The 24,629-nt window shown below is 41.4% G+C and overlaps 1 protein-coding gene across 3 annotated transcripts in view; it reads right to left on the bottom strand.

Annotated features, from left to right (window-relative positions):
* Nucleotides 1-24,629, bottom strand: part of DPP10 (dipeptidyl peptidase like 10) — a 580,058-nt gene that overhangs the window by 220,786 nt on the left and 334,643 nt on the right. Inside the window, exon 1 of one of the 3 annotated variants that reach the window (XM_081006654.1) lies at nt 22,056-23,007. The exons of 1 other annotated variant lie outside the window; for it this stretch is intronic. In XM_081006654.1, coding sequence (XP_080862780.1) covers nt 22,056-22,133 — 78 coding nt within the window. In that variant the 5' untranslated portion in view covers nt 22,134-23,007. Of the gene's footprint in view, nt 1-21,820; nt 21,843-22,055; nt 23,008-24,629 lie in introns of those variants that run through there. One more of the 3 variants, XM_081006656.1, reaches the window with a different exon arrangement.

Here is a 24,629-nt window from a genome sequence, read left to right on the forward strand (position 1 = left end):
GAAAGTCATCAAACTGCAGATTAAGGGCATATTGCATCTCTGTCCTAAAGGTATGATAGTCCTTGGGCTCCCCCCCAAACTTCTGTACCAATCCTGGCAACTTTCTGGCGAGCGGGGTGGTTTTCCCCTTCTCTGCATCTTGAGCCCTCCTCTCCTCGAGCCTCGCCGTCTGCAGCGCTAGCTGGACCTCCAACGCCCGGTACCTTTCTTCCAGGCTTGGACCCGCTCCAGCTCCTGCTTCTCCGGTTCCGGCTGGGTTGCTCATGATGCCTTCTCCTGCACAAGCTGCTCACAGAGACTGTTGGAATGCTGTGATGGGACGATGAGCTGCTTGTGTGTAAAATCCAAGTCCCTCAGAGTTTGGTCAAGTTTGCAAACCTCTGTCTGTAACGGAGCCCCTTAAACATGGCTCCGTCAGTCGCTGGCAGATTCCGACAGTGGTTGCTTTCGGAATCGCTTCCAACATAAAAGCTCCTTAACGGAAACACGTCTTCTGGACTCTCTGCGTGACAGTTTCCGGCGAGGCGTGGGTGTCCCTACAGGAGGTCCTGAAACCTCCCCACTGTTTTCGCTGGAAGTGTCTCTGAGCCATCCCTCCAGCTCACTTTCCCTCAGCTCACCTCCTCTCCCCCTACTGGTTCCCTCTTCAGCTGCTGAGTCTCTCCCAACCTGTGTGAGCCCTTTCACCTCCCTTCCTTCCGATGGCAGTTCCCTGACACATTGCTAGGTATATACATAACAATTTTATTTGAACATTTTAATCAGTAATTAAAACAGCTTCAGAAAGAGTGCCAGTTGGGATAAAAGCTAGTGTTGTACAGAGTTTTCAGCCACCATCATATTTAAGGCTATTAAAAATACTATTCGTTCATTTATATTTGACATTTTATTTATCACCCATTCACCAATGTTGGGACTATCCCATACCTAATTAGAAGGAACAATTGGCAACCCTTACCATGCAGGTAGTGCATAAAACCACTCAAAGACAAATATGTAGTTATAGCTTGAAGTTTACACTGAAATATTGCAGATGTTAGCATTTATTAGTGGCGACATTTTGAACTTCCACATTTTGTAAGTTTTGTGTTCAAGAATAAGGCAATGGCAGCAGCTACTAATATGCTTCTGGTTTAAACCTTTAAAGCCCAAAATCAGGCTTCCTCAAACTCAGCCCTCCATATGTTTTTGGCCTACAACTCCCATGGTCCCTAGCTAGCAGGACCAGTGATCAGGGATTATGGGAATTGTAGTCTCAAAACATCTGGAGGCCCTAGGTTGAGGAAGCCTGACCTAAATGATTTGGGTTTGAGATACCTGACGGTCCACCTGCGCCTATATTTTACTGCCTACATTCTAAGATCTACAAAAGAAACCCTCCTTGTTTGCTTGCCACCTGAGTCAATGAAATTGGCAGGTTCAAGAAAGAAAGCTTTTTTAATTTTATTTACCTATTGATATCCAAACTTTTGGGGAAATTTTCTGGTGGCTTTTAGAAGGCCAATCAATGTTATTCAGCTGTGGGGAACTTTTACTACTGATTATAGAACTTGTGAACTGAATTGTTCTTTGGGACTTTAAGAGGGGCTAATTTGTTCAGTAATAGTTTGTGTATTTTACTGTAATTCTGCAATACAGGATGCCCCCCCAATTTTTGAGTAAACATTAGCAATTGTAAAGCACCTCATGACTGAGCATCAAAATTGCTTTATTAATGTTTTCAAATATATCACTGTAGCTGCTCTGTGAACAACACATCACAGATGGAAAAAACAAGACCCTAATGTAAGAGATTACAACACCTTAAAAAAATATATGCTAATAATTACAAGGAATAAATAATTACTGTTGCTGTTTTCACACTGCTTGCGCAATACATTTTGCTTGCTAGAGTAGAGTTCAAATCTCTTCCCTTCCCTGCTCCTTGCTGCAGCAGAAAAACACCAGTTCCTGCTTTCATATATCCTCCTCTCACAGTTTCACCTGAAGCAGGTTGCTTCACCTTGCTTGCGAGGCAGGACTACCCTGTTGTTACTTACGTCCATTAATTATAATGAGTCTGCTCTCAGCATGATTTATTTGGATATACTCTGGCTTGCACCCAACTAAGCTTTGCTCAGAGCAAGCCCACTGAAATGAATGGATCCAAGTTAGTCATGTCCATTAATTTCAATGGGTCTATTCTGAGTATTGCTACTGTTGGACACAATATCCTATGAGCATTATTACACAGACACATCTGCATACTTTTAATCAGGAGCAGTCAGTGAGGAGGGGCAAGCATTGCACATCTGGCCTCCATGGTACATATCCCAGTATGTCTGCTGGTTTCCATTCAGTCTAGATACAGTCTATTAATTCTAAGCATTCAACTCCGACTGGATTGAATAAGGAGGTGTAGAAAACAGACTTCAAAATTTATGAAGTGAAAATCCTCCAGCTATCGGAAGGGTTTATCCCCTCCTTTGATTCATTTAGTGACAATTCCCTGCTATCATAATTTAAGATATCCTGAAAAATATTAGATTGATTTCTTGGGTAATGCCTGAAGGCATTGCTTTCCAGATGTCATTTTGTCCGGTTTCAGTAAAGTTTCAAATGTAAGATTTTGCAGAAAAGTATCACATAGGCTTCAGTATATGTTTAAATATTCACTGCCATTTATTCATATTTGAATGGATAGTCAAATGATACTTAGCTGACCATGTATCCTACTCTTCAGAGGATAATCCTTTCTTTAGGATTTAGACAATCCTACTGTCAGAGAACAGTACTCTGCATGAAGGTATCCTCTCTTTGAAGGACTGTGCTACCCAAGTCCAGCTTAAAGATTAAGATCCACAAGCAGAGAGAAGATGAGCCTTAATGTTGGTCACTGTCATGAACCCCTGGCCTACCTGACAGGAAGTCAATATGCCAAGTCCAGGAACAAGCCACATGCCCAAAGTCCAAACCAAAGCACAGTCTCACAGAGCATCCAAGCTGAGGTCCTTCAACACAGGCAGTTGAGCAGACACAACACTTCACCTCTGCTGCCGTTTTATACTATGCCTGCTGATTGCAGCATCTGGACTTGATGAGACACCTGCTCCAAGCCTACTCAAGAAGAGAAATCAAACAAGTCCTCCCAGAGCTAGCGAGCCCCACCTGGCCATCTAGGGAGCTGAGCTGTGGGCAAATTAGCAGATGATGCACACACATGTGCCACTATATTAGGATATAAATTTTATTGGAAGCAAATACTGAGACACAGAGAGCAGAGATCTAGAGCTATCATCAGACACCACATAGTTACATATGAACAAAACTATATCAGAACATGACACCACCAACTTCAAAACTGTTAAGGATATATCACAAGTTCAGCTACTGAAGGCTATAACTTAAAAACAACCATGAATTCACTTGCTGGGATTCTGAATGATGTCAAAGTGTACAAAATCTTGATATTCTGTGAGATGGGTGTTAAAATTTTCAGTTACCAAACTGTGTTATTTATGATGCATTATTCCCCTTAACATAGAACTCTTTTGAACAGCTTCTTTGCCATGGAGAACATAATGAGTTCTGTAATATTAATTCATTAATGACAAAGCTAAATATCTTTAACACACATTTCAAATGATCTATTTAACAGAAGGAGAAATGTTCAGCAGTAAGTAAGTACACAATGAAGGCTTTTCTATATGATATTTCCATTTTCCTACTGTCTACAGGCTTACAGCCATTATGGAAAACTATTAGAATATAAACATCCAAAGTTCTATACAACAAGCAATTCTCAAAGATGCTTCATCAATCATTAACAGGATAATATTGTCAGCTGTTTCTGAATGAATTTTCCTTCACCACAGTTTAATCAACTTCCATTCTAATAAGCATTCATAAAAGACTGGAACATCCAAAGTTATAATTAGTTTTTAAAACGTTTTTTTAAAAACCCACTTGCTGAATAATTCATATCAAAACGTTCAGCAAAACTTATAGGCAACATCTTTTTAGATTAGATCTGTGGGCCAAATCCAAAATCTTAACAATAAATATTATTTTAATACAGCTTCAGTTAAAAATATTTTATTCAAAAGAATCTTCTGTGCACATCATTCCGTCTGACAGCACATCGTCAGATTACCTTAAGAAAATGGATTAAAAAAACCAAACCAAAAATTTTATTCCTAATGTACTCACAGTTCTAAATCATTGCGTTTTGGGAGCTCAGGATATATTAAAACTACCAACATTGAGATTAAAATCTTGCCCCCTCCATGGGGGGGATAGTATGAAACATTCCAATTTAAACAATGAAGAGTCTTTTGGCACATTAAAGGCTAACAAAATTATTTTAGCGTAAGTATCTTTGGACAAAACAGAAAACTATGTTTAATTAAATCCTTCCTAGTTTAACCACAGTGTGTAGTGAAGGGAGGAGCAAAGGAGTTCAGTATGGCAACTTGATGTGTGAAGAAAAGGCATGCACAGGGAAAAAGCTTGTTCACAGCTCCATTTAATAAAATAAGATACAGGAACATGGGAAGCGAACATATACAGACGGTTGGTCCATCTTACTTTCTAGCATTTCAGGTAGCTATTCTTTCCCAGCACTACCTGGAAATTCTAGGAAGTGAATTTTGGACCTTCTATATGCAAATAATTTGCTCCAATGCTCCCAAACCTTCCAAGCATTGCTATAGTTTCTGTGCAAATGAGAAAACGGAAAAGAATCGTGAGGCACCTCCCACAATATCTACAAGAGGGATTTTATTATATTTTCCACACTACGGTAGTTTGACAACTACCTTATGTTACAACAAAGGTTAGATTATCTGATTAGAGAGAATTATGCAGCCATCAAGAGATGATTGCAGGAGGTACATCAAGGAATGATTATCCAAGGAACTTTACCAGAAAGGAAGGCTGTGTTTCTGGATAAGGATTAGCAGGATATGTTCTGGGTGTTGTTTTTTGCAGCTTTGGGGCAATTTGGTTTGGGCTGCCTCCTGAATTGTTTTGTGGGAGAAAGCCAATGAACAGCAGAATGGAGAGACACATGTGCAAAGTGGAATTGCTTCAGAACCACTATGTGTGGAAGACCAGGCATAGACAAACTCAGCCCTCCAGATGTTTTGGGACCACATCATCCCTAGCTAACAGGACCAGTGGTCAGGGATGGTGGGAGTTGTAGTCCCAAAACATCTGGAGGGCCGAGTTTGCCTATGCCTGATCTAGACAAGCCAAAGAAATAACGCATGAAGCTTCTAACTTGGAAGGACCCAGAGAAAGCCTCTGTAGGGCAATGGATAGAGTGCAGTGCCGTCTTAAGCATATCTGGCGCCGTGCTGCAAAGATCCCTCCGGTGCCCCACCCCCCGTTTCCCAGAGTTGTCAACCTCTTCCCAAGCCTCTGCGGGGATCGCTCTCTTCTCGCGGGGGCTTGGTAAGGAAGCTGTACATCCACCAGCCATATAGTTGGCAGGGCGCAGCTTCCATCCTAAGCTTCTGCGGGGATCGCTCTCCTCCACGGAGACTTGGGAGGCAAGCTGCACGCCCGCCAGCCATATGGTTGATGGGGTGCAGCTGACAGGTGTGCAGGAGGGAAAGGGGAGGCTGCCGGCAAAGCCGTGCAGCTCCCCCACTCGCTGGGGCGCCCCTGAGAGGCCAGCGCCCTGGCACAACATGCCAGTAAACCCAATGGGAAAGACGGCTCTGATAGAGTGTTAAACTAATTGTACCTTGGATGTAAATGCTCCACTACATTTAATATGAAACAGCTTTTCCTTCCTACTCAACCACTCCCGTAAATATTTGTTGAAGAAGATTTGGCGAAGGACTGAACAAACAGTCAAAATGTGTACCTTTATAGTGAACCTATAGCTACTTTCCCATTACTATGGAAGTAGTAAGAGAAAAATTAAGATATTCCCCAAATTATTGACAATTTTAGTACTTGGGTTTGAAATGTTGCACTGTAAATCTGAGGGAAAGTGTGATTTTATATGCATCCACAAAATGTGAAAGTGTAACAGAAATTCCACTAAACCTCTGGGAGAACAACACTCTGAAGGGAAGGATGTTTTTTTTTTCTTTTACATGCTGAAAAATGTTCCCATGTTGGAATGATATATTGCTTTCCATGTGTTTTTTCACAGGGTGTTTGTTATCTTGGCACATGTGCTGTTAAGATACTAGGTTACCATGGCAAGCACACATTTTTTATTGAACTTGGGGGTAAATAAAATAAAAAGATGTGCCATGTGTTGGCAACTCAAGTCAGCAATGCTTAAAAGCTGCAGTAAATTACACACTTAAAACTGGTTCAACTTTCACTTTTCCTAAATAAGAAACTTGACATGTTATATGGGAGGTGAGAAATATCCCTGCCAAGTGCTTGTGGCTAAACTCTACTGTATTTAAACTGAATAGATTTTAAACATAATATTTAATGTTATATACACTGTATATACATAATACTGCGGCTATAAATAAATCTTACATATATACTTCTAATGAATGCATTACATGCAGTGAGAAGATTATTTTTCAGTTTTGTCTGGTGTGCACTTTCTTTTCAAAAGGAATTGAATTGTGATTTACAATACTACTTCTGCCTTACGAATATTTTAAGTAATAATACAAACTTCAACAAATCTTTAAAAAATAAGACCAGTGTTCCATTGTGGGGGGAGGGATTCATCTTTTACCAACTGATCAATAAATTGGTCTATTCCTCTGTTTGCATATTTTATAACTCTGGCACTGTTTAAATTGTGTATATATTATTCAGTTACAACAATTCAAAGTAATATGCCTAGGGATTCACATGATGGAGAAAATAGCTGGCTATATTTTAACTGAAAAATACTATGAGTAGTAGTAGTGGTAATAATTATTAATAATAATAATAATAATTTATTATTTATAACCTGCCCTTCTGGCTGGGTTTCCCCAGCCACTCTAGGTGGCTCCTGACAGAAGAAGAAGAAGAAGAAGAAGAAGAAGAAGAAGAAGAAGAAGAAGAAGAAATAAAACATCAAACATTAACAACTTCCCTAAACAGAGCTGCCTTCAGATGTCTTCTAAAAGTCAGAGAGTTGTTCATTTCCTTGACATCTGATGGGAGGGCGTTCCACGGGGTGGGCTCCACTACCAAGAAGGCCCTCTGCCCCTCGCTTCTCACAATTAAGGAACCACCAGAAGGCCCTTGGAGCTGGACCTCAGTGTCTGGGCTGAACGATGGGGGTGTAGACTCTCCTTCAGGTATACTGAAGGGGGAGCACCTTGATCAATGGAGGGCACTTTTCTTCTTGGCATATCCATGGCTGTTCTGGAGCAGGAATACTTTGTCACCTGAGAGCAGAGTGACAACTGTATACAAGATGTATTGTAAGAAATCCCTGTTATGTAAGAAATGCCCAGTGTTCTATGTATGTAGACATTGGAAAGTGTGTCTCACAATCTGATAGCGGAGGGCAGGAAGGCAGCTCCACTGGGGCCCATGCTTATCCTTCCTGCAAAGCAACAGTACCCACATTGGAGTGAATTGTAGCCTAATAATTTGGAAAACAGAATACAGTTTACAGTGAATAATTGAGTGGCTACAGGGTTCTGACTGTAGTTTCAATCCAATCATGGTCTCATAGGGCAGATTCTTCCAGTACATTTTCTGCTTAGTACAGCTATATAAACTGAGTGAAAATACAGTGGTACCTCGGGTTACATACGCTTCAGGTTACATATGCTTCAAGTTACAGACTCCACTAACCCAGAGATAATACCTCAGGTTAAGAACTTTGCTTCAGGATGAGAACAGAAATCGTGTTCCGGTGGCACGGCGGCAGCAGGAGGCCCCATTAGCTAAAGTGGTCTTCAGGTTAAGAACAGTTTCAGGTTAAGAATGGACCTCCAGAATGAATTAAGTACTTAACCCAAGGTACCACTGTAGTGTTAATATTAATAAGCATGATAACTTAGTATTCAAGTGTATGTTGCATCTTTTCTAGGCTCATTAAAATAGCTGTTATTTAAACATGAAATATAGAATTGTAACTAATTTCATTCAAGCACTGGTTAGCATGAGCTTCAATTGGGCTCTCTTTCTGCCCTTCCTCAAACGAGCTTTCCATTGGCTACATGGATACCACATTGGCCATATCTTACAAAGTCTGCCTTCCATGTATTCATCCCACTGTTCCCATCCCCCAGACTAAGTCCCTGCTCACAATGTATCAATCCTTAAGGATGGTAAGTATTGTTAAGTATTTTGAATTTTCTTCCCCACTTTAAAAATGTATGTGGTCACCAACAGTGCTATTTTTCTAGAAAAGGAAAAGCTGGAACTCACCATGAATGCCTCCCTTGTTCTCTTATAATGGCAATGGAGCCCATCTGAGAGGTGCCAGAACTGTGTTCCCGTTGAAAAAAAGCCCTGGTCACCAATATGGTATTCAAAATTTAAATGTTGAATTGTATCCTGAACATGAATACCAAATTTTCATTTTGAACAGTCAAACAATGTCTATCAAGTTAGTACGTAAAACTTACTCAGCCAATTTCCTAACGAGAGAATGCTTGGTCATTTATTATGAAATAATGTGTCAATGTATTCTTAAAATATGTTCCAAATTCTAGAATATATTCTAATATTTAATGTTCATAATAGTGGTGTTGATAGCTATTGAATTAAGGTATGAATAGCATACCGTTTCCTTTTCTATTTTTCTTGTAACAGTTGGTTAGAACTGGAATACTCTTGTTTAGTAAATTAAATATGAGATAAAGTAGATGGCAAGCAGAACTAATTTAACTTTAGTTAAATATTTTATCACGGGAACTAAGAGAAATAGTGAGTGAGAATGCAGTGGGAAGCAAAGAAGGAAGCAAAATGGAATCAAAATATATTGACATTGCATTCATTTTCAGAATCATCCATAGCTCAATGTGAAGGACTATCAGGACTAAACAGAATGAACAATGTGAGTAGATAGTTCTAGGACATAGTGTGGTTCATAATTTGCCATAGCATGTAACTAACAATTACACTGCATGGAGGGCTTTGGCAGATATTATTTCTGGGCTGCTGAATAGCAGCAGCAGAGGGAGTCCCCCTGTACCTGGCTTAGCTGTGGTCTGCTCCAGGTTGCAGCATCCAGAAGTCAGTAAGGGACACCCAGGGGGTTTGGGCTGGGCAAGTGGACTACACAAGGAACTTTCCTACACCACGTCTTTAGAGCTAAGCAAGGACTGTGGCACGACCCTTTCACCTCACCATCCACTCCTCCACCCTCAATTCTCAACCACTGATTTGGATGTATAATGGTTGCCAACTATTTATTAAATTTATATATTGCACTATACCCGTAGGTCTCAGGTAGGCATTAGGCAGGATCCATAAGACAGAAATGGGAGATGCCTTGAGGATGTTGTATTATGGCAATATCCCCATTATGGAATTTTGTCCAAAAATATTCACACTTCATGTGCTGGAAATTTTGAACTACATTATCTGAAACATATTAAGTGCTAAGTTCTCTTTTGTTTTCACTTTATCCCCTGAACATAAAAAAGAGTATCAAAAATAATTTAGCAGATGTACTGAGATATTAGTACCAGAGAAACTGTGGTGATCCACTTCTTAACCATGTTAAGATTGATTAAGGAAGTTCTTAGCTTCAGCTCCTAACACTGTAGGCCATCCAATTGTCTTTTGTAATGGATAAATGCAGTAATTTATCATCATCAGTCACCATCAGAATTGTTCTTTTTTATTATCTTATATCCATGACTATTATTCGATCTAGCTTAGTGGAACATAAAAGAACTGCATGTTTAAAAGTTAAAAGGGACAGATATTGAGACAGCTCATGTTTCATGGTTACTTGCATAGTCCCAAAAAGCAACACAGGCCTTCTAATAGTGAGAGGGGGGAAACTGCTATCACATTATGTCCACCTCTTGCAAGGATTCAAAAGAGTAACAGTGCATACCCTCCAACATTTGTAGCAGACTTTCTATCAAACTCTTTCAGTGCAAATATAATATATGAAACAAACTTTAAGAGGAAGATACAAAAGTTGGGTGCTGCAACAGTGTGAAAGATAACACTCCCATTAGATAGGAACGCGGGTGGCGCTGTGGGTTAAACCACAGAGCCTAGGACTTGCCAATCAGAAGGTTGGCGGTTCGAATCCCCGTGACAGGGTGAGCTCCCGTTACTCGGTCCCTGCTCCTGCCAACCTAGCAGTTCGAAAGCACGTCAACGTGCAAGTAGATAAATAGGTACCGCTCCGACGGGAAGGTAAACAGTGTTTCCGTACGCTGCTCTGGTTCGCCAGAAGTGGCTTAGTCATGCTGGCCACATGACCCGGAAGCTGTACGCCGGCTCCTTCGGCCAATAAAGCGAGATGAGCACCGCAACCCCAGAGTCGGTCACGACTGGACCTAATGTTCAGGGGTCCCTTTACCTTTACCTAATGAAAAACAAAACCTGAATACAAAATCTAAATATGACTGTTATCTTTCTAAACATTTGACTCAAAACAACAGTACCTTAGGCATTTAAAACAACAATATTCTATAAAAGTCTATGTATTGCTTATGTTTATTCCTCTGCAGCAGATTCATTATGAGAGTATGTTAAATTTACAGTGCAATGAATATTTACTCTGAATCAAGCCCCACTCAGTCCAAAGTGGCTTATCAAGTAAGCGTCCATTGCAGCATTCATACAAAATTGAGGAAAGGGGGGGAGAGAGAAGGGAATGCTTTTTAAACCAAAGAATAATGATTCAACTTTAAACTTCCAAGATACTTGCTGCTCCTAAATATTATAAATTATATTTTGGCCAACAGAGCAAACTAGCATTTTAAATTAACTCGTTTTAATGTGGAAATTATGAAGGAAATGCATTATGTTAGCCACATGCTCATTGTTAATTGGTATTGTTTATATTTAACCTGAAGAAAGAAATGCAGTGACCCTTTTATGATTCCCCTCCATCACAGTCTGTCTGTCTATCTGTCTGTTTCCCTCTCTCTCTCTCTCTCTCTCTCTCACACACACACACACACACAAAGATTCTTTCATTCTGCAGTCTTTCTGCATAGCATTGTCAGAGGAACAGAAACCAATTTGCTGGAAGCAAAAGAATGAGAAATTATTTCCTTTGCATTTTGACTAGGCAAGTTGGGTTGAAATTTTCTTTTGGGAGAAAGAAGGCAATTGTAGGTAAATGAAGGGTCAAACAGTCATGGGCAAGGACCAAATCCCAAAAAGGCACCACAAACCAACCAAGTTTCAAAAGCACAAAATTTAATAAATTCACCCTGTATATTGTAGCTTTAATAAAAACTAGGTTTGCCACTGCAAAAATATTTGCACATTTTATGAAAGTTTCTACCTATGTTGCATAAATCTGGAACAAGGACAACATGGTACCATGAATGCTTTACCAGGCACAAATACTAACTGGTAAGCTATCCACCCGCTTCTCTGCTAACTTATCAGCATATCCTCTTCTGTTAGTCATTATTGGGATATTCACCACTACCACCTTTAGCTTGAAGGTGTGAAGAATCATCGCCTACTACACAGTAGTAATTTTTCATAATACCCAGCATATATTATGATACTGTACATGGTTTTGTCTGAGATCTGAGTTATAAAAAATCAGGCAAGGGGTTATTTTTGTGAATGGAGAATAAGAAGAATTAGGACTTTCAATACACTTTTTTGTCAACAACAATATACACAAGCAAGCTGTACATAGCTTTGAGATACTACTTCAATTTTCCATATCACTATTTGAGGAGTGATAGCCAATGGTGTGTGTTCCACTAATGGAATGAATTTGTCAGTGGAATTAGAGAGGGAGAGAATTTTCAGTGATTCCTTCTCACCCTCAAATTGGGGAGGCAAATTAGGGGGAATGCAAAGGAAATGCATGGGGAAAATCACTAAAAATTGTCTCACTCCCTCATTCCTATGACAGATGCTTTCTGTCAGCAGATACCCGTTGGATGCCATCCTTTATCAGTATAAAATCTTTTCACCTTGTACATCAGCAACTTCTGCCACACATCCTTAGACACGTTGTACCGAATCACCAAGGACACAGAAAGTTAGACAAAAATCTCTGAACCACCCACAGGCATCCAGATATAAGCTCTAAAGTATATAAGGAAATTTATTTTATTTGCCTCATTTGTTTTATAGAAATTAGTGGGGTGTATCTTTTGCCAGAAAAGGGCTGTGATAAGAAGCCAAACAGATAGTTAGTAGCCATATTGCAGAGGGAAAAGGTAGAATATTTATGCAACATCCATGATGAATCCTACCCATTAAGGTAAAGGTAAAGGACCCCTGGACAGTTTAGTCCAGTCAAAGGTGACTATGGGGTTGTAGCGCTCATCTCACTTTCAGGCTGAGGGAGCCGGCGTTTGTCCACAGTTTTCCAGGTCATGTGGCCAGCATGACTAAACCGCTTCTGGAGCACGGAGGACCGTGATGAGTGCCAGAGTGCACAGAAACGCTGTTTACCTTCCCGCCACAGTGGTACCTATTTATCTACTTGCACTGACGTGCTTTTGAACTGCCACGTTCGCAGGAGCTGGGACAGAGCAACAGGAGCTCGCCCCATTGCAGGGATTCGGACCGCCGACTTTCCAATCAGCAAGCCCAAGAGGCTCAGTGGTTTAGACCACAGCGCCACCCACGTCCCTCATACCCATATATGAAGTTAGACCATAGGTCCATCTAGCTCAGCTTAGTACTGACTAATGTGACCAGAAGCAGTTCTCCCAAAATTTCGGACATGAGCTTCTCCCTGCCCTACCTGGAGATGCTGCAGGTGGAATCTTGGATCTCCTGCATTCCAAGCAGATGCTCTACTACTGAACTCTGGAGATATTAAACTAGATGACCCAGGTGACCTTTGAATCCTCATTGCTTTTTGACAACCTATGCTTTTTTATGCTGTTACCCATTAACTTTTAAACTTTTAAGACTCTAAAATGTGTCTGAAAGTATACAGTCATTTGTCAAGAAATACATGATTTATGGCAGAAGGAGCTATTAAAACATTCATTTGATCTATGAATGTTTTTAATATTTCATTCCAGTCCTTTAAAGCTGCTAGGTCTACTTCTATTCTTGTAGTAACACGATTAATGGAAGAACTTGCTCACATATTTAAAAGTCCTAGTAAGCTGTAATTCATAGACTTGAATTAAGAAATACAAAGTTTTAACATTTAGGTTTCTAGAACGGAAATTCACCTTTGGTAGGAAATGTAACCACAATATCAGGATTTGTCCTTCTAAATAAAAATGTTTTGTCTACTATTATTTATTTTCACAACCTATACCTACAGTGGTACCTCGGGTTAAGTACTTAATTTGTTTCGGAGGTCTGTTCTTAACCTGAAACTGTTCTTAACCTGAAGCACCACTTTAGCTAATGGGGCCTCCCGCTGCCGCCACGCCGCCGGAGCACGATTTCTGTTCTCATCCTGAAGCAAAGTTATTAACCTGAGGCAATATTTCTGGGTTAGCGGAGTCTGTAACCTGAAGCATATGTAACCTAAGCGTATGTAACCCAAGGTACCACTGTATCACAAATTACTATCTATTTTTAAAAAAAACAATATTTTATATAAAGCTGAGTATTATTACTAGTGAAATATCCAGTAAGATAGAAAATACAGCGGGTGGGAAGGAGGAATGCAAATACAGTTTTGCTTATGTACTGGAATATTGCTTCTTGTTTCAAGCATATGCAAATATAAAATAGAATCAAGCCAACCACATAGAAACAGTTCCTAAGGCAATTGTTATCCAAGCTGAATTGTTACACACAGTAGTGAAAGTATTGAATCAGGCAAAGTGGTACATGCAGTATTCAATCATGCAGGCTTGCTAAGAAGTAAACAGCAGCAGCAGCAGCAGCAACAACCCTCAACATCAAGTACATATTATAAAATGTCAAGTTTCTGCGTTACCAAGCAGCTCAAAATTAATTCCTAGTGAATAATACAAAAAAGTTATTAGATACAATCTTATTAAATAAGATTAATTAATATTTTTGTGTTTTTTATGTGCATGTTTGCAGGGGGCATTTAATAGATTATTTGTTTTATATAAATAGGCCTCTGGTCAAATCTACCAGAGCTCTTTTTCTTTTTGAAAAACTTTTTATTGAGTTTTATAAATGAGGATCATAGGGGTAGGTAAGGGATAATAAACGGTACAAAAAATAGAAAAAGTTTTCACATGTCATTTGTATATCACAAAAACAGCACAATAATTTTGCAGCAATGTCTATGACACATGGTTCATTATTAGTAGTCAATGGTCTTGGTTTGTGAATTGGTTTAAACTAAAACAATAACAAAGGGGAAACAAGATAGAACAGAGTTAACATAACAATCGACACACATAGCCCTTGTGGTTGTTCTTAGATTAAGTAATAGTTATTTTTCCTCTTAGGTTACTATGAGACAATATAAAGTGTTGGTATATTGATGAACATGGGAGGGGGGTTCAAAGCGAAGATCATAATTAAGGTTAAGATTCAAATTTAGATCTAGCAGAGCTCTTTTTATGTTTGTACGTATTTAAGGGGGAAAGGGATTTTTTTGCCCCCCAAAAAGCCCACATACCCACCAGAAAATGTGTTCTAAAGGATTGGAAGCTCCTCCAGAACAGTGCAAGAGTCTGTAGGGGAAGGGGAGATTGACAGAAATTGCATCCCCTTCTGCTTCAATGTGCAGGAGTGTTTGCTGGTTCATATCCCCTTCCAGTTGTAGAAGCGTTACTCTGGATTTAAACCAGTGTAACTTGTTGCGAATGTATTTTGAAATGCCCTTGAATTGTGACTGAGAAATGGTTTATGAACGGATTTAAATCTTTGTCATGCAAACCTATCCAACCATAACTCAATGCACAGCTGTAAAAACACAGCATTAAGGTTAATGGAAAATAAAGCTGCAGCTTCCAGCTGCCTGGAGAATGGGCACCACTGGGATGACTGCTACTGCTATGAAATTTGTGGCAAAAAGTGAAGCCAGCAAGGGGGCCATCACAACCAGAAACCTTAGAGCCAACCAGAAACCTTTCAACTTACCGTAGTTATAACTGTGACAGCAGAAAGTGAGAGGATGGAGCCACTATATGATACAGAATATAGGTAAAACATTATCATATCCTCACCTAGTTCTCTACTTATTTATGCATATTCTGTGTTGAGCAATAGTTTTGCTTAATACCAGTTGATATCATCCTACAATGGTAGCTGTTGGTGACAAGTCTTAGTTTAGTTGTACTAATCCAAACAGTCTTGGTAGGTTGTCACAGGTTTTTATGTTGTATTGGTGTCAAACTGAATACTTATCTGAACACTGGAATTCTTCATCCCATAAGTCCCATAGAAATGGGGTTCTTACATAATTTATTTTGATTCAGTTGTGAAAGAATTCTTGAACAAATAGAAAAGGTTATCTAAAGTTCTGAACACTGTTAAAAGATTTTTGGTTCATTGCATACAATTATTTTGTAGGAGTAAGTTCTCTGACATGAGGTTTTTGTTCATGTGGTTTATCCTACCTGCCCCTTTGGGCCTGCTTGCAAGAGCAATTATTATGAGTGTAATGGCATGGCATTATGCCTCTGGAACCATGGACGTTGCAGACTTGATGAAGCCTGATGACATATCCAGGCTATCCAGTGCATTTCAACCTAGTAAATTATTCACTTGAATAGCAAGCACATCGGCAGTGGGACTGACTATGAGGCTCTTGACTATGACTGCATGAAGGTAATAACAAGATGGGTATCATTTTAGTGTGAAACTACCACAAAGCATTGGGGCATAGGAGAGAACCCTCATCCAGCAGGCAGGATTCAACTAACAAGCCTTCTCACAGGAAGCCCATGCAAAGACTTCTGCTAGTATAAGCACGGTGGAGAGTTTGGGAGAACCCCTAAAACAGCATATGGGAGGGAGGAGAGGGCAAATCGTTTCATCAGGCAAGCAGAAATGTGCTGATAGAGCTATGTGCTTAGCACTACACTGAATTTCTCCTATAGAAAGACAGACAGAAATTTGTTGTTTGCACATGCCTCTATTGGTTCCATGAAGAAAGAAAGACAGGATAGAACTGTAAAAAAGAAATTAAAAATTATGATATTTGTAAACAACAAATTACTGTGTGTGTGTGGAGGGAGGGAGAGAGAAAGAGAAAGAGAAAGAGAGAAAGAGAATGAAAGCCTTGAGTTATGAATGAATCCTATGCCCAAACAACATACAAGGTATATTTCACATGCAATGGAAATCTGCCTAAAATATGTATAAAATGTATGCAAATTTGATATTATTGTTAGCATCCATTAGAATAGATTGCTCGTATCAATGAACTGAATGCTTGTTTATTTTTAATCTTCAGATAGTTTGCATAAACAGCAATAACCTCTACAAGATGGTACCGCTTAACTGCTTTTTTGTAAACAAACTAGTCTCTCACAGTGTTCAGACCTGTAGGGATTATGTGAGTATTCTCATCTGTGGCAAAATAGAAGCATTCATCAACTAGCACCCCACATGGGTACATTATATTGAATGGCTGTAGTTTCTCTTATGCTCATTAGGGGCTATTGTTTGATATATTGTGGAAAGTTGCTAGAAGTGAGAGGCGGATAAATGCCATTTGATGAATTCTTCAAGCAGATTTGAGGAAGGTTAATTTAGGTTCAGAAAGAAGCATTTAGGTATTTTATAGTGTTTTTTTAAAGAATTCAGTTAAAGTCGGAGATGTAAAACAGGATGAGCTGACTTTTTGTGTATGTGAAATATTATTGTGACATCTGGGATGTATTGCCAGAGTGTGGGTGTATTGGGGGGACAGAAAATTGGCGTTTTCTTCAATTTTCAGCATTTCTGTCTCTCTCTCTCTCTCTCTCTCTCTCTCTCTCTCTCTCTCACACACACACACACACACACACACATCTCTACATGCATTCTCTGTATCTTTTTAGTCTTAAATCTGGCATGGAATGTGGTATCCTAGGAACCTCAGCTTTCATTTGAGGGTGGGGGAGAGGGGAGGACAATAGCCATGCTTTCCTGCTCTTATGGTTTTTCAGAAAATCTTGCATTCGTTTGAGCCACATCTGCAGATGGTTAAAAACAAACAGTTAAGTTTGACAGTGACCTGCAAGTATATTTCAGGAGCCTAAACAGTTTGTGATTTTTTCCCCTATGATTTTTTTTTTCATTTTCTTATATTCTTAACAGATGAAAGGATAAATCCCTGCTGGGATTCTATAGTTTTGCCTCTCTGTTCTTCGTGGTCATAGCAAACTTGGATTTTGAAGAAAATATATTTGAATACTTATTCCACACATGGTTATAGCACTGACATGTGAAGGGATATTTAGAGAACAAAACAGATGCCAGTTTTGCCAACTACCTTGCCTGCAAGCACATCTGTGTGTGCCATTTCAGGAAAGGGGGGCATGAGTGTGCATATCCTTCATCTTCACCAACTCCACTTATCCCACTATCACTCTGAGCAGAAGGAGTTTACTAGATAGGAAGTGTGCACATACCTCATCTTCTGCAATGGCCTGGCATGGTATGAGAGAGGGGAGTAATTTTGTGAACCCCAAATATATGGAAACTAGAACTACCTGGGAAAGGATTGTGTCACATGTCTAAATAAAATCAAGAAATTTTATTGAGCCCTTGGGTGAAATTCAAATGCACAAGGGAGAACCTGTCTGTTTGCATAAATCTATGTAACTTGGTGGATCAAGCTGCAAGGGGAAACAAGTGGTATTTGGGATTGAACCAAGAAAATGGTGTATAAGAAGATTAAACCAATCCCAGTGCCATTGCCCTGATCCAAACTGCCCACTCCACTGATACAATCAATAATATTGCCTGTATTTTTCTTTTCAGGAGACGTAATCACATAACTCCTTCTGTCACATCCAATAATCTTCCCTGCTCCCAAGTAAAATCTCAAATCACTTTACACTTGGGTGTTTGAGTCATTTAATCGTTTTAGTTGTTCTTATCTATACTTTCCATGAGATGTGTAAACTATTGTTTTCCAAATATGTCAAGAGCAAGAAGTTCTATTTGGATACTTTGGAGAGCAATGAGGAATGGGTGTTTAAACCTCTCTTGCCTAACCATTTTCCTAGTCTAAAGTGTGCTGCCATTACTTTCACAGGGGGAAACATACCTTATGTTTTTCCCTGCATAGTTAAAGGTAGCTTCAGCAGCTTTGGTGAGTGAGAAAGCACAATTTAAATGATGGAAATGGTGTTGGAAAAGCACCTACTTTCACAGCATAATTTTCTGCTCTTCAAAGTAGCAGCAAAAATCCTCATCACGGATCTCTGGCTGCTGGAAAAGTTCAGTTGGTGGAACATGAGACTCTTGATCACAGGGTTGTGGGTCTGAATCCCACCTTGGGCAAAAGATTCCAGCATTGGGGGGATGACCATCATGGTCCTTTCCAACTTTACAGTTCTAAGATTCTATGTCTAGCTTGGCCCTAAATAAGCTTTTTGTTAATGAAACAACATACTGACTTTATATGTTCAGTTAGTTATCTAGCACAGGTCTAACATCTGACTTCCATTAGCATATATATTTTATGGGAATAAAAAGTGATGGGCTTTACATTTTGCATTTATTTACTTTAAATCACAGCTGATATTGAACCCAGTCCTGCAGGGGTACCAACTTGAATAAAATATTGGGGGAGCCGGTAAACCCCACTCTGCATAATCAGTCACATGATATGGTGTGCACACACTATTTTAATGGCAATGCCCATCTACTGGGGTAGCAGCTCCCTCAAATTGGGAGAGCAAAGGGAATTGGCTCCTACAAAGCCCTGGGAGATACTCCTTTGAGGAAGTCAACTGTTCTGCTTGCGATTTCACCTTTCTGAATAATATCACCAACTAGGCAGGTTATTTCAGTGTGAATACTATTTTTCCTCCCTTTTACTATCTAATACAGAAGAAAGCAATAGCAGTAATGCTGTTTTTATGTTTATACAGTGGTACCTCGGGTTAAGAACTTAATTCGTTCCGGAGGCCCGTTCTTAACCTGAAACTGTTCTTAACCTGAGGTACTACTTTAGCTAATGGGGCCTCTCACTGCCACCGCTGCCATGCGATTTCTGTTCTCATCCTGAAGCAAAGTTCTTAACCTGAGGTACTATTTCTGGGTTAGCGGAGTCTGTAACCTGAAGCGTCTGTAACCCAAGGTACCATTGTATATGGATTTACCAGCAAAATAGTAACTGGAATCAAGTTGTGAGTGTTTACTGATCTGCAGAAGCTGAAAGTTATATGCATGTTATACATAGGAAGCTGCCTTATACCAAGTCAGACAATTGTTCTATCTTATCTGACACTCACCAGCAGTGGTTCTCCAGGGATTCAAGCAGGAGTCCCTCCTCCAGCCCAACCAGAGAGTGAAGCTTGGACCTTTTGCAAATGCTGTACAGCCCTTCACATTGCATTGAGACACCTGTGTCCGAATGCTGCCTACATGGCCTAGGCAAAAGTGATAGCTGCTTAGCTTGAAAAATGGAAGTGTGACCAACATAGCAATGCAAGGACAGTAGTGAGTAAGATGAGATTCTAGCAGGACAGGCTGCAAACCCAATTAAATTAATTACAAGGAACAAAAGTAGTAATATTTTATTCAATACAGAACTCTGTAAAATTTCAAAAAGCCACATGAATCTGTCCTCCACATAAGCATTAAGTACTGACTGAAATAACCCAATCACCCTCTCCCAAACAAGTTTAATTAATTAATCGATTTTACTCAGAACATTAAAAGACTTCTCACAACAAAGCTGCAACTTACTAATTAAGTTTAGTGTTTCAGAAAACAATGCCATGTAATCTGAGATGGAGGGCCACACTTAAAAATCTAACTTGGGCATTACCTTTTTGTGAATAATTCAGAAAAGAAACTAAATAGGTAGTCAGTGCAAGATCTTCTACTGAGAAAATTGACATTATAAAACATAATGAATATGTAATAAATGTTATATAGAGAGAGACAGAGAGATATAAATCTTGTCCAATAGTTTTCACAAAGGCAATGGGGGGGGGAATCTTATTGCAAGTTGTAATATGTTTTGTGAAACACATTCATTGTACTTGTCATTATTAGCAATACATGGCTTAGAGCAGATGTGCCTATGTCAATCTCCAATAAGTTCTGCTTAGCTCCCCTCTTCCTCCCACTTTCTCAAACACTGCAATGCCTTTTGAGGTAGTGTCATGGGTTAATGAAAAGAAGTGGGATGGGTGCATGGAGAACTCGCAGGAAAATTGACAGCTAATGAAACAGTTTCTGTGATTCGTGAGCTACTGTAAGATACAGCTGCTTACTGTAATGAAACCTAAGATATGTGAATACTGAAAGGATATATCTGTAAACAGACATTCCCATCTTGACCACACTTTACAGTTCAGAAGCAAATTGCTCCTTTCCACCTTAAAAATGGTAGAGACATCTTAGTGCTCCAGGCAGTAAGATTTACTAATATAAACATGAAGCATCCCAGAAAAGGGGGGGAGGGGAGAGAGAGAGAGATAAATATGTATGTTAGAAGTCATGATTTGAAGTACAGTTTTGACAACTGAGTACTTTGTAATTGCTTTGTTTAGTAAAAAAAAAAATACCACTACAGTATCTCTGTAGCATGGCAGTGAATACTTTTGCAAGTGTTAACCGGGAGCAAAGGACAAGCAGCAATGATGAAAACCCCAAACGGAGCTCTAGAGAATCAATAACATTTTCCTTCTGTTTCTTGTTGTGGGTATTGGCCTGGCACAAGTTTCTGCATCTCACTCCCAAATCTCTCTCTACACACACCAGTTTATTTCACTCCTTTCATCCCTGCTTCTGGCAACAGAGTAACTGACAAGCTGAGAGAATTTCACAGATTCCTTGTGTCTATACTGAGTGCACAGCACCATCTCTGGTAACACCAGCCAGCCTTTTCTCCTCTCTAGAATGCCACTATTAACCAGTGACCTGATAGCTGGCAGCCTCTTCTCAGGGCCATTAATTGATGTAAACACAACGCATCTATAAAAAGCCTGCACATTTTCTATTTGCTGTCTTTGTTTAGTGCAACTTGCGGAGAAAAAGAATCCCACAACCAAAGACAGAAAAACCAAAGGAGAACAGCAAACATTCTTTAGGATGACAACAGAAGGCTCTGAATATGATGGTCTGCATTCTTCCTCATCTCCCTGAATTTCCTAGTGCTGTGCCTTCTCCTCCCCTCTGCACCTGTACAGCCATATCATCTCTCTCTTGCACACACCTATTACTTCATCCGATAGTCTTTTCCAAAGAGGAGCACAACACTGGACTCTTGTCTTCAGACCTCTGCATCTTTTCCCTTCTCACCATCGAAGCCAAAAGCCTTCTGTTTCCCTTTGACTGCCCCCTCCCCTCCCCCACCAAATCTTCTCTGCCCCATAAAGGTCAGTGGGTTGTACTGTTATTAGATGCATCTAAAAGCAGGGCTCCCTTTAGGACTTTGCCTGCCCAAGAGGGAGATGCACGCAGGTTCCCTTCCTCCCCTCTCAGGCCATGGCTCCCTTTCCCACCCCACCCACTTCACCTCCTTCCCCCAGCCATTGCCCGCCAATCCCCCCCCCCCACATCACTTGCAGCCTGGCTGAAAGGATCCTTTCCGCACGCATAAGCAACAGTCTCCGCCAAGTGGGAAAGTCTTCTTTTCCAGGGGAAGAGGCGGCAGCAGCAGAAGCAACAGCACCTGGCCCCATATTGTGCCTTCCTGGACGCTGATGCTCGCGCACCAAAGCGGACTCTCATCTCTGTTTCTTCTTCCTCCCCCCAATTATTTGCCACAACTTGGGCTGCCATGCTAGTCCTCAATGGGCAGGAAATGGTGGACGAAAGCCGCCCCCCCCCCCAGGAAAGCACACACACACACACACACCCCACACACCCGCCCGGGCTGAGGCGGCGGAGTTGCTGCCAAGTCCTACCTGGTCTTGCTGGGCAGCCTGGCTCCCCCGGCTGCCCGGGTTCGGCGGCGCCTGCTGCTGCTCCTTCATGGCTGTCATGGTCAGGGAGGAGTGGAGGGGGGGAGACACACGCGGGCACTTCCTCTCACTGGTCCTGTAGTCCGAGAGGCGCTTCCCCCGGCCCCGCTGGCATGACAAAAGCTGCCCGCTCTCTTCCCTCGGCGCGAGCGAAGCAGCAGATGACGCGGAAGATGAAGGAGAAGAAGAAGAAGAAAGAAAGCCGGCGGAGGGACGCGGCGGCGGAAAAACCCCCACCGGGCAGCGCGGGAAGCAGCCGCCTGCTTCGTCCTCCTCCGGCTACCGCAATTCCAACCCCCTCAAGCCCAAGCCGAACTGAGGGAACCCAGAGAGAAAAAGCGCGCCCCCAAAAAGAGGACCGGAGCGGCCAGCTCCAAAGCCAGGGCGCGGGGGGGGGGGCGCGGCTAAAGAGCGCGCGACAGCCCCAAAGCGGCAGCCACCTGGGACGCGGGTTGGCTCCCCTCACCGGCACGGTCGGGCATTCCTACAGTGTGCCCCCCCCCCTCAAAAGCAGGAGGAGGAGGAGGTCCAGTGGCAGCGGCGAGTAGCTGTGGCACCGGTGGTCCCAGAGTCCGAAGTGCTTCCCTAAGGGCAGGTGGAAGAAGGGATGAGAACAGCAGCCCAGGGCGCGCGCGCGCTCGCCTTCTCCCCCGCTCGCCCTCTCTGTCCCTCGCAGCAGCAGCAGCAGCTGGATCCCGCAGCCCGGCGCCACAGCGAGAACGCAGGGGGAAAGGAGCACAGCGCGGCTCCCTCAGACGGCACATTCGCTTTCCCTCCTCAGCTGGAGCGGACCATTCGGAATCCCGGGCATAGGGGACGCTGCTGCTGCTGCTGCTGCCTACCTGGCTGCTGTAGAGCGCGCCTCTTTCCCCTACCCCTCCGCCTTTCTCACTTCCCGGTTTTTGCACGACTTCTGAAGAAGAATGCCGCCTCCAATCGCGCGGCTGAATCCGTCACCTTGGGGTAGCAGGCAGGGCAGGGCAGGGCGTTCGCTCCAAGGGTGGATCGAGCGCTTTGATGGGGAACGAAAGGAAAAGGTGGGGAAGAGGAGCAGGCGGGAGAGGAGAGAGGGGAGATTTGCCTTGAGCATCAACTGTTAAATTATTATGCTTTGGCGTGTGACTTCTGCGGACACGCACAAACGCACGCGCTCGTGCAAACTGGCTAAGTTACAAATCAACCCCTTGATCTCCTTTCTGAAATGAAACATTCCAAGCAGGGGGACTCATCGGCAATCCAGCAGCCTTTCTGAGAAAGGGAAAGGTTTTGTTTCCGACTGCCATCCATTTATACAGAATTGCACAGTGCCAACGGCATTGCTGGCTCTTTATGCTTTTTCTCATCTGATGTCGATAGAAATATTGTTTTGCAAGGTGGAATAGTTTTTGCACAGAGAAAGAGGGGTGGTGGGGTCACAGGGTGGTAGTCAACTAAGCTTTACTCAGAGTAGACCCATTAAAATGAATGACCATGACTAAGTGAGATCCATTAATATCAACACCTGACCTTCTCTGAGTCCAGAGTTTCTTTCAAATAAATAGACTATGATTCTGTGTCCACGTATGTCTCCACTTTGGGCGGGGGGGGGGGGGGGAGCAACAGAGACTCTGCTGATGTGCATGAGTTAATTTAATTTGAAATGTGCACTATAGGGTTCAATGAAAGCAAAATCTATTTTGAGAATAAAAGTCCTATATGTTTCCTAAAGGTCATATTCATGCTTTAGAAACTCAGGTGGCCCCCAGATGTTGATGAGTTCCAACTCCCATTGGGCCCAGAAAGCACAGCCAAAGGCAGTGATGATGGGTGTTGTAGTCCAACAGCATCTGAAGAGCCTATGAAAGTGAAGCAGGTCTGATCTGGTCAGTTTTCAAACTTGCTGAATTGGCCTATTGAACCAATGATATCTGTAATCATTATTTAGCACTTGAATACTGAGCAGTTAGGCATAATCTAATCCACAGATATCCATGCAATAATGAGGAGTTTAGTCAAGCCCCAAGCCAGTATCCCAAGACCCAAGCTTATCTATGGAAAAAGTTGAGCTCAGTTTCCTAAACCCTTGTCTGACACCATCCATCTACATGTATCTTGGAAACAAAAGTTACTGAAACAATTTGTTGTTCCATACCTATATATCTCAATGAAAGAACATGTTTATTAAAAGCTGATTACTTATTTTCTGTTTCTATTTCTTATTTTTTGCCTCCCAGACTTAGAAAGATTGTCCAGCTGGGAAAATCAACATCTCTTAACTTTCCATTTCCCTGATTCTAAAATTGGATTTTTATTTTTATTTTTTTGTTTTAGTGAATCCATAGCACTAATTTTCAAGATTAATGAAACACACAGCCAAGGACTTTGTGTGCTAAATTTGCTACATATACAGTATATGACTAATAAACAGCTAGCAGGAAGTTTGCAGAATTTGTAGCTAAGGTGGTCAAGTACATTACCACTGTACAGTGGTACCTCGGATTAAGAACTTAATTCATTCTGGAGGTCCGTTCTTAACCT

This window comes from Podarcis pityusensis, assembly GCF_964106645.2.
Source record: "Podarcis pityusensis genome assembly, chromosome: 1".
In the NCBI taxonomy this organism is placed as follows: domain Eukaryota; kingdom Metazoa; phylum Chordata; class Lepidosauria; order Squamata; family Lacertidae; genus Podarcis; species Podarcis pityusensis.